Source organism: Rhincodon typus, chromosome 23 (genome assembly GCF_021869965.1).
Source record: "Rhincodon typus isolate 14 chromosome 23, sRhiTyp1.1, whole genome shotgun sequence".
NCBI classification, from domain to species: domain Eukaryota; kingdom Metazoa; phylum Chordata; class Chondrichthyes; order Orectolobiformes; family Rhincodontidae; genus Rhincodon; species Rhincodon typus.
Window position 1 is genome coordinate 36,078,905 of NC_063354.1, and position 11,096 is coordinate 36,090,000.

Consider the following 11,096-nt stretch of genomic DNA (forward strand, 5'->3'; position numbering starts at 1 on the left):
TCTCGGATTCTCCAGCATCTGCAGTTCCTACTATCTCTGATTCAATTATATTTCCTAAACACAGTTAGCAATGCAGTGTAATGCCATTAGTGTGGGTTCAATTCCCACACTGGCTAAGGTTTCCGTGATCGACTCTCCTTCTCAACCTCTCCCCTCACCTGCGGTGTGGTGACCTTCAGGTTAAATCACCGCCAGTTGTCTCTCTCTAATAAGAGAAAAGTCTGGTAGGACTATGGCGACAATGCCCTTACCTTTTACACGCGAAAATTCTTAACGGAACTTGCCCCATTCTATACATTTTTAATTTAAATCCAGAATTCCTTTCCACACTGTAGTTTCAAGAGTGGTCGTGCAACTACCCTCAAACTAAATCAATGTGTGTCACAGCTCCCAGGAATTAATACTGATTTTTTTTAGCTTCTTGGTCTAGCACGGACTTGCAGATCTCTCAATCTCTGCAAATATGCTATTGCTGATATCTCCTATAAAATAGTAATAGTTAAAAAAAAGTATTGGCCAAATTAACAGGACTGAAAGCTGATAAATCCCCCGTGCCTGATAATCTACATCCCAGGGTACTGAATGAGGGTGACCAAGGAGCTAGTGATGCACTGGTTACTATCTTCAAAAGTTCTCTGGAACAGTCCCAGCAGAATTGAGGGTGGAAAATGTAACCCCACTAGTTAAAAAAGGAAGGGGTGAGAAAACCAAGAATTATAGACCAGTTTGTTTAACATCATTATTGGGTAAAATGCCAGAGTCTGTTACAAAACATGTGATAACAGGACATTTTAAAAATATTGATAGGATGAGACAAAGTCAACATGCATTTATAAAAGGGAACTGATTTGTGAACGTGTGTGAAGGAATTCTACTTTATACTAATCTCCAGTTTTTAACTAATATGATAAGAGTAAGATTAAAGTAAGCTAGGGTAACTTCAAAATATTAGGTAAGTTATGGCAGGGCAACTCAGCCAAGTGGAATTCCTCTCATGGTCGGTGGACTGGCATGGACACTTGTTGTAACCGAGATGAGCCCAACTGCAGGAGGCATCACCAGTTGCACATGCTTGTGATCTGGAATTCAGAGTTCAAGCAGCAATTACAGGCACTGAGATGTGTCCGCGAGACAGAGGTCTATGTGGGTAACACATCGGAGAGGTTAAGGACAAGCAGGCAGATAGGAAGAAGGGTCTCGGCCCGAAACGTCAGCCGTCCTGCTCCTCTGATGCTGCTTGGCCTGCTGTGTTCATCCAGCTTTACACCTTGTTATGATAGGAAATGTGACTGACAGGCAGTTCAAGCCAAACTATCAGGTAGTGCACGAATCCCCAGAGGTCCCACTCATTCACAAGTTTTCTGTTCTGAATATTGGTGAGGGCAATGAACCCTTGGATGAGTGAGTGTGCTGCCTCCCTGGTATAGGTTGAAGGATGTCACAGACTGGTGGCAGGATAACAAACATTCACTCTCTCCACCATCGATACTCAGCAGCAGTGCATACCATGGACAAGATGCACTGCAGAAGTTCACCAAGCTCTCCTTTAAACAGCACATTACAAAACCATGCTCACTTCCATGTAAAAGGACAAGGGCAGTAGATACATCCGAATGCCACTTCCAAATCTCCTCCAAGCCATTCCTTATCCTGACTTGGAAATATATCAATGTTCCTCCGTGTCACTGAGTTAAATTCCCTCTTTCACAACGTTGTAGATTTACACATGAACTGCACTGGTTCATGACAACGGTTCATCACCATCTTCTCAAAGGGAAACTAGGGGTGAGTAATAAATGCTGGACAGGCCAGAAATGCCCACATTCCCTGATTTAATTTTTAAAAATCCTAAGCTCCCTGGAATACAAAGGAGATAGATATTAAGTTGAAGAAAAAACATTATGCTTATGACAGGTGTCAGGTAGGAAATACAATTTGGAAGCAAGTTCAATATAGAAGGGAGGTGAAAAATTACATAGGAGAAGCAAAGAGGGATTCCGGAAAAGAAGTCTTGCAGCCAACAGAAAAAGAAATCCTAATGTCTCCTGTAAGCACATCAATAATGAAATGGTGGGTAAAACAAGAAGTGGAGCCAATTCGGGACCAAAAAGGGGCTTTACACATATTTTTTATTCACTCATGAGACCTGGGTGTCCCTGCCAGGCCAGCATTTATTGCCCATTCCTAGTTGCCCCTTGAGAAGGTGGTAGTGAGCTGCCTTCTTGAGTCCACGCGCTATAGGTTGACCCACAATGCCATTAGGGAGGAAATTCCAGGATTTTGATCCAGCGACAGTAAATATTTCCAAGTCAGGCTGGTGAGTGGCTTGGAGGGGAACTTGTAGGTGATGGTGTTCCCATGTATCTGCTACGCTTGCCCTTCTAGATGGTTGAGATCATGGGTTTGGAAGGTGCTGTTGAAGGATCGCTGGTGAATTTCTGCAGTGCACCTTGCTGCTGCTATTGAGCATTGGTGATGGAGGGAGTAGATGCTTGTGCATATAGTGCCAATTAAGTGGGCTGAAGTTATCCACTTTGCCATTCTGTTTTTCCTACCAGTCTATTATTTAAATAGTTATAAATTAGTAAATGCTAATATACAAAGGAACAGGAGTATCCTTCTGTACCAATCAATGACAGCAAGCATGAAAGTGCACCAAGCAGTTAGGAATACAAATGACATGTGGGCCTTTATTGCAAAGGGACCTGAGTAAAGAAGCAATGAACAGCAGCTGTACAGGGCCTTGGCGACACAACATCTGGACCACTGTATGCAATTTTGTTCTCCTTATCTAATATAATATGTACTTGCCATTGAGGAGGTACAGCAAAGATTCACCAGATTAATTTTTATGATGGCAGATTTATTGTGTGAAGAGTGTTCAACCATGTCTGTTTTCAGTGCAATTTGAAGATTGAGGGGACCTCATAGAGCAATAGTGTCACATAGCATAGAAGAAGCTGTTCAGCCCATTTACAGGGTGGCATGGGCAGGTTGAGCTGAAGGGCCTGTTTTCATGCTGTAGACCGCTATGACTCTATGAGGCTGTGCCAACCCATTTACATTAGTCCCAGTTTCCAGCACCTGGAACATAGCCTTGAATATAATGACATTTCAAAAGCTCATCCACATACTTTGAGATGGTGAGATTTCCCATTTTTGTGCCTATTTTTCCTCCATTGCAAACTTTATAAAACTTCTGTCCTTTTTAATGACTATCTATTTGGCATTTTGTGCACCATTTCATAGTTTTTTTTGTTCATTTAGTCATTGTTAGGCAAAAGTGAGAGACAAGGAAAAGTTTCACAACTCGAGCTAAAGACACTGCAGGGAGAATGTGCTATACTCTGAAACAAAGGAGGATCATGGATGGAAGGAAATCTGAAGCTATGTTCAGGAGACAGATCATTGACTAAGACAGGTCTGCAATCTGCTGTCTCTGTACTCTCTCCCATTATTACTGGCACCAAAATCAATATTGAATTCTTGTTGGAACTGACATGTTTCAGTATATAAACAAATACCAGAGCAGCCAGCTGGACTCTTCTGCTCCATTCAGCTACTTTTATCTGGAACTTCTCTCTCGTTTTCAGAGAAACAACTTCCACAGCCATCCTACTGCACACAATATGTAACTGGTACTGAGAATGGGTGGGAAGGCAGATGCCGCTGTATAGGGTGCAGACACGATATCGGAAAGGAATGATAGGGACTAGCAGTGTGTCTGAGGTATCTTTCAAACCAAGCTAGCTTGAGTCCACCTCATGGATCATGGCTGCTTGTTGCTGCCCAAATCAAAACAGATTGCATAAATGTAACCAAGATACAAGGAGCTAAATATTCAGATAACCCTCATTAACTACTTGGTAATGCAGAAAAATTACAATTTCCTGTCCGGTAATGGTGTTCTGAGACAACCACAGTTTTTCTTTTTTGCCTTGACCTTGCGCTGCATTATATAGGATACATCCTTTCATTATAACTTCCAGGGTATACTCATTGCATTTTGTATACCTAGACATGTTTGTCAGTGATGTCTAAGTTAAGCTTTTAAAATATAGATATTCAAACTATGCTTCAGCTTGTCTAAAATTAAAAGAACATTTATAGATATACCAACAGGATGAGTCACTGCTTAATGAGATTCAGTGACAAGATGGTAACTGCAAAGAGAATTTTTGAACCACTGAATATTGAATAAATTATGTCCCAACAGTACAAATGAATTGCATTAATAAATAACATTGCATTTCAGATGCACTTAGGGAATGGAAATGAAAAAGTCCAGCTCAAAGTGAAGTTGAACAAATTCACTAGACAGGAGTTTATCTTTACATATAAAAGATTTAGCCTGAAATAGCAACTGATTGCCTGTTTTCTGACATATGTTGCCTCTTAGCTACACAATTTGTCTAATCCTAAATAAAAATGACAATTCTGGTGCATAAGGACAAGTGTAAAAGTTTAGTTTGCCTACAGTAATACTCCAGATTTTCTTTCTGGTTTACCTCAGTAATGCCACATCTGTGATGTACATTACTACTATGCACATAATTTCCAGGAAATGACGACGAGCAATTGATGCCATTTTTGAAGTGAATTCACCTGACAAAGGAGCAGATGCTCGAAAGCTTGTGATTCCAAATAAACCTGTTGGACTATAACCTGGTGTTGTTTGACTTCTGATATTGTCCACCCCAGTCCAACACCGGCACCTCCACATCATTGATCATTGACACGCACAAATTTGCTGAATTAGTGCTGCAGTGATTGCCGTTATTGATAAGACCATTACAGAATGGCGCTGCCATACTCAGAATCAATAGCTATCACTTGGCACGTTGCTTATATTGAAGAATAAAGTTGAAAGCTTAACATTGTCACAACCTTAAAGGAAACGGAGGGTGATACGTTTACTAACTTGGCCCAAGAGATTTACTGAAGACTCCCAGTAAAATAATGAACCTTTTGACAGCCAAGCATCTATGAAGTGATGCACAAGAGTAGCGCCAATGCTAACACAGGAGTCTATCCCAATATTCAAATCACCATCCCTCCAAAACTTCAGACAGAGTCACATGATGGAAAGCTGGTTGGGGAAGGGCTGCCCTGACATGCTGCCTTCAAATCTCTGGATTGTTTTGATCCCATATTCAAATGATTGAATCATTTTCAATTCTTAGAATCGGATATTCAATCTTTACACCAAATGATCAAATCTAACAGTGGCCAGTCAAATACCACCTCGAGCCAAGATGGGAATCCATCCGAGGTACAGGAAAGTTAGTCCAGCTCACCACAAGATGTGAGCAGGTTTGTCTCCTATCTTTCACTTCAGCTTTTCTTCCTCTTCTGTTGAGGGGTATTTAGGGTCTAGAAAATATTCTTTGTTAGAGGCAAGGATAAAGGACAGGCACAAGAGGGATCCATATACTATCAGTATGTATTACTATATGTTAAATTTCCAGGGCTGGAATCCCTGTTCAGCCTGATGAGTTATGATAGTGCTTTGACTGGATGTTGTGACTACCTATTAAGCAATCTATTTGCTGGATTGTTACTTGTACCAACTAACAAGCTGCCAGGAAAAGATCAACTTTGTAAGGTGGACAAATCTTAAGATGAGCCGAAGTTATTTTTAAAAGTTTTAAAACACTGAAAGAAAGTAGAGTATATTTAGCACCATTGAAGGAGTATTCTCTTATGATAACCAGGTGTACATTTTTCATCTTTTCCTATTATTGAGTCGAGACATCTGTTGAGATAGCACTTCTGAAGTCTGTTTGTTTACTCAGAGAATTTCATGGGTTCTTAGCTGCAATATTAAACATTTCACAAGAGCTTAAAATTGTTTACACAGTTGACTTGAGGTGACTGTTTGTTTACTCAGGAGCATTGTAGGCTACAAATCCTCATCTGCCACAGGGGATGGGTCAAAGATTTCCCACAAGTAACAGAAAATTTGGGTACTGCTCGTTTGTAACACTCCAGGGTGCTGAAAAAGGGACTGGATGAATCAATGAGGAAAAAAAAAGTGATCTGGGGCAGACTTATGATTCTATGGTCAAGATATGTATTTCATGGCACAGGGAAAAAGGTGTTCGATACTGTTATTTTTTGAAGTTGTACTCTGGCAACTGATTTTGTTATGCCTTGCAATTCTCTGCAATAGCAAGAGATGAGGGTTGATCAAACATAATTGCTGCTCAAACTGCAGTGTCTTTTCTGCAATTTGAAGATTGCCCTCAATTCACATTTCATCTGACATTGGGAAAAGAACAATCTGTGCTCAACGTACGGTGAAAATATCTATGAATATTTGCAATCAGGAACTGGAGGCCAGTGTCTGTTAAAGATGGGTAAACAGACCTGGTGTCAATAGATACCATCTATTGAACAGACCATAATAAAGTCATTATCTTGCATAGTGACCTCATAGTCTCAATGAGAATCGTGAAGGCTTGACATCCTTAGATTTAGTGCAATAGAATATTTATTACCAGTGTCAGAGCTCAAATGATCTTACAACCTTTCATTTGGATTTGTGGTTATGTGCATGCATCAATCATTAGCACTGTAAAGTAGACAGAAGTGTTATTTTGTGTGGGCAATCACAAGGTTATTCCTGTGGCTTCTGTGCACTTTATGAAGCTATTTTCTACAACATGGCTTCAGAAACCGTGGGTCTTGGTCAAAAACTATGAAGAAACAAGGCTGCAGAGCTTTGGACAAGCGTTAACGGCTATGTGGCCTCTTTTAATCCTCTATTTTTAAGAAAGAAGGCCTGGTCTATCTGGCTGATCTCTACAGCCCAATTCCTGCTCCATAGAAGTCAGTGTAAAGGTAGGTTCTTTAAAGCCCTGAAGATTACACACTTTGGCCCTCCTGCAGCCTCAATGTCAAAATCATCCTCCTCCCACCAACCCCCATGTCCCACAGTACTCACTGTGACCGTCATCACGTTAATTTTCAAGTCTTGAAATGAAGCCACAGTGGAAAAAACACAGATGTACAAACTAGAATTTGACCCTTTGAGCCTCATCCACCATTCAATAGGATCGTTGCTGATCCTTCATCTCAGTGCCATATTCCCACTTTTCTCCAAACCCTGTGGTGCCTTTAATCTCTAAAAACATATCAATCTCTTTCTTGTGTATTCTCAGCGACCCAGACTCCACAGTCTTAGGTAGTAGGGAATTCCATAGGTTCGCTATCCTCGGAGTAAAGAAACATTTTCTCAACTCAGCCCTATATGACCCACTTCATATCCTGATACTGTGATTCCTGGTTCTAGACTCTTCAGCTGAGAAAAACATCTCCCAGCATCTATTCTGTGCAGCCTTTATGGAATTTTATATGCCTCAGTCCGATTCTCTCTTATTCTTCTTAACTTGAGGCCCAGTTGGACCAATTTCTCCTTATTAGGACAGTCTTGGCATCCCTGGTGAACCCTTGCTACACTCCCTCTCCAGCAAGAATATCCTCTCTTAGGTGGCGACACCAAAACTGTACTGAGAACTCCAGGTGTGATTTCATCAAAACCCCGTATAACTGCAATAAAGTATCCTGACTTCTGGACTCAAATTCTCTTACAACAGAGGCCAAAAAACGATTTGCGTTTCCAATTGCTTTCTGCAGTGGTGTCTACTTTCATTGACTGTGTACAGTGACGCCTAGATCCCTCTGTTCATCCTTATTTCCCAATATATCACCATTTAAATGATAGCCTGCCTTTCTGCTTTTCACATGTTATACAGTGCATAACTAAATATTTATCCATGTGTGCCACATGTTTGTCCACACACTCATTTTGTCTAGATCACCCTCACAATTTATAATCCCACCTCACAACTCATAAACCCACCTCATAAAAAGTTTGAGAAGCACTGTTCTAAATCCCTCCTCAATACCTTCTTGTCCTACAAGTAAAGCAACATATTCAACAAATGACCACCAGGAAATGTAATGCCTTCAAGAAAAGCCTCTGATGTTTATTTCTGAGGATTGACACATTTCGACAGCATTCCATGCCCTGACTAGCTGAGACTCTCTTACCTTGTAGCATGGCAGAGGTAGTGTAATAATTAAACGGTACATTCTTCACCATGTGCTCGTCAGGATCCAGCGATCCGAGTTTCTCACCCACCAGCACGGATTTCCCTGTCCCAGCATTCCCCACAAGCATGACGGGCCGGCGTCTATCCAACAGCTTCTCCATGAAATAACGGATACGAATGGTCTCTACGGTGTGCACCAAACATGCCTAAAAAGAATAAAAACCGTAACCAGATCAACAAACAGCAAGCCGCAACATTTCAGCAATTCTCTGACATGTATGTTACCAAAGTGAAATTTACCACTTACAAATGCCTATCCATCTCTCACATAAGGACAATGCAGCGGTTGAGTTGCTGTTTCCTGTTACCAAGTTACATCAAGACACCAGCAGACCTCATTCTCATTCATGCGGATGGAAAGTACGTAGTAGCTTTAAGCGGGTAGATGTAAATTAAGAAGCTATAACTTTTAAATGCGCTAAACAATTGAATGTGTAGCTCCTTTAAATATTTTTGGCCACCCACATACATTAAACTAATGAGGTCAACTTATATTTGGCTTGTGTTAGAACTTCTTAGCTGTTGTGAAACTTCCCAGCTTCAGGGAAATGTTGGACACAGCCCATATCTTGGCACAGCGCATTAGCATTCCAATGCAATGTGCTATCCTGGCACCAGTCATCTAACTCTAATTCACAAAGATTCATATTAACAAACGTGTGACAACAGAAGGCAAAATAGACTTCCAATTACAAATTAGCATGGAAATGAGAAATCTATGCAAACAGCACATCATGCACTTTTAAAATTGAGAAGTATTATGCCTGAAGCTAATTGCATACCTGCAAAGGAATATCAGGATCAAGATCAAATTTTGGAATCAGCTTGGACCAGGGCTCGAACTTCTTTGTCTCGGAATCAATGTAGTAGTCAAAAATGGTACCTTGCGATGGGAATTTGATGGTCTTGAACTCTGATGTCCACCACTTACTGAACTCTACTCTGTAGTCAATAAGCTGGCAGGAAACAAACAGAAATTAGTGTGTTTTGTCTTTTCCTGTTCAAACTTAGGTTCCCTTAGCTTCCAGTCTAGGAAACGAGGAATAGAAATAGACTATACAACCTCTCCAGGCTGTTCCGCCATTTAATTATATTGCGGCAGTTTTGTTTTTTGCTTCAACTTTATTATGTTCATGTTCCTCTCTTACAAGAAAACCTATCTAAGCTGTGTAAAATTTATGTTAACCTAACATCTACAGACTTTTAGGGGAATGAATCTGAATTTCCCCCTTCATGAGAATGTGCTTCCAGACTGCACACTTGAATGGCCTTGCTCCAAAATGGTACCCTCTTGTTTAGGATTCTCACACCAAAGGGAATAGTAATTTCTGCACCAACTGTGGTATGTAAAGATTCATCTTGATAATGATGATATAACTGATGACAGGATTCTGATATCAGGAACAGAGACACCAGTCTAGAAAGAACATGTGAAGAGAGGAGTTTTAGACTCTGCACTAGGCAGTGTCTTTTGAGGACGTGTGTAAAGATCCAAATAAAGCAGCATCACAGTTTATAAGGAGCAGAAGAGCAGAACATAAGGATTTGAAGATATGCAAACAGCTTCATCATTAAGTAAGTGTGGAGCTGGAGGAACACAGCAGGCCAGGCAGCATCAGAGGAGCAGGAAAGCTGACGTTTTGGGTCAGGACCCTTCTTCAGAAATCTGACTCCAGCATCAGCAGTTCTTACTATCTCTTTCAAATAATGAGTTGACTAACTTTGATAGCATTAAAACATAATATCCACAGTCACAGGACAGTGTTGCACCATATAATAAGACATATACATGAAGTTCATGAGAACACACTCCATTAACAGGAATCTTCACACACAGACCTAGTATTAGCAGATCTTGTACTTAAAATGAATGCATAAACCTAACCTATACCAGCAATAACAAAAGAATTTAATGGTATAGCTGCATTTTTGTCCTGAGTTCACAATATTGTTTACAATAAATTCTGGGAAAAGCTTAGGTTATTTTAGCCAATTTATATATCGATAGCTAAGATTTCTGAAGGCAGCAAAATATGCAAAATTTGAACACTAATGCACCATTTCATGAGTAATGCTCAGTCTGTGTTTGCATCACATCACAGGTCTGCAAGCATGTTAGATCCTCAAACCAGACAGACTGTAGTTTGAATAATCATTAAAACTATACTTTCTAAAAAACTCAGCCTTTTGTCTCCGCTTTCACTTGAAATGAAACAAGCCCGGGTTAGGATTGACCACGTTCCAATTCTGGGCACAGTCCAAAAAGGTGGCATGGTGCAAGATTAAAGAACCATAATCAAGAGTGAAGTTATATTTATATTGTAAAGCCGGCTGACTTACTCTGGTACAGCTCCAGTTACTGAAAGCTGACAGTCAGGAGCTAGGAGTGCCCTGGCTCCTCCTCAAACCACCCTCTCTCTGGTTCACACTCATTGTTTAGCTAAGGGAGGACAGAAATCATTAGTTTATCAGAGATGGCCCGAGCCACTCGGAGTTTCCCAGGTACCAGCCCTTTGCAGGAACATGATTCATAGCCTTACCTCACAGACCAAAGAAATGCACCGTTAACCCCAACTCACCGCGTTCCCGGGACTGCAGCCCCGCCACAGCAACCAGGAGGGGAACTGACATCACGACCCACCTATCCCTTACACTGAATGGCTACACAATATGTCAATCATTTACCGCAACATCCGGTGACATGACAAAACTTGATAAATGATATCCCACCCCATCTTCACCTCGATTGGCTACTCCGCCCGCCAATCACGCCTCCTCTTTCCGGTGGCATGACGTTACGCGGTTGGCGGGACATTCCCTTTCCTGCTCCTGATTAGACAATTGGCCCGTCCATCATGAGGTCATGACGTCGGGCATGAGGAGCCTTCCCTTTGTTCTCATTGGTCACACCTGGGATCATGGCGCACTGTGATTGGTCGGTTGTGCCGTCACGTTGCGGCTGCGGGGGGCCCAAGGCAG

At 41.2% G+C, this 11,096-nt stretch overlaps 1 protein-coding gene across 1 annotated transcript in view; it reads right to left on the reverse strand.

Moving 5' to 3' along the window:
- The window catches only part of LOC109910686 (dynein axonemal heavy chain 9-like), a 419,178-nt gene that overhangs the window by 233,155 nt on the left and 174,927 nt on the right, over positions 1-11,096 (reverse strand). The window contains exons 37-38 of the mRNA XM_048611128.1: positions 8,900-9,073; positions 8,056-8,263 (exon numbers count right to left, since the gene is read on the reverse strand). Coding sequence (XP_048467085.1) covers positions 8,056-8,263; positions 8,900-9,073 — 382 coding nt within the window. The remainder of the gene's footprint in view (positions 1-8,055; positions 8,264-8,899; positions 9,074-11,096) is intronic.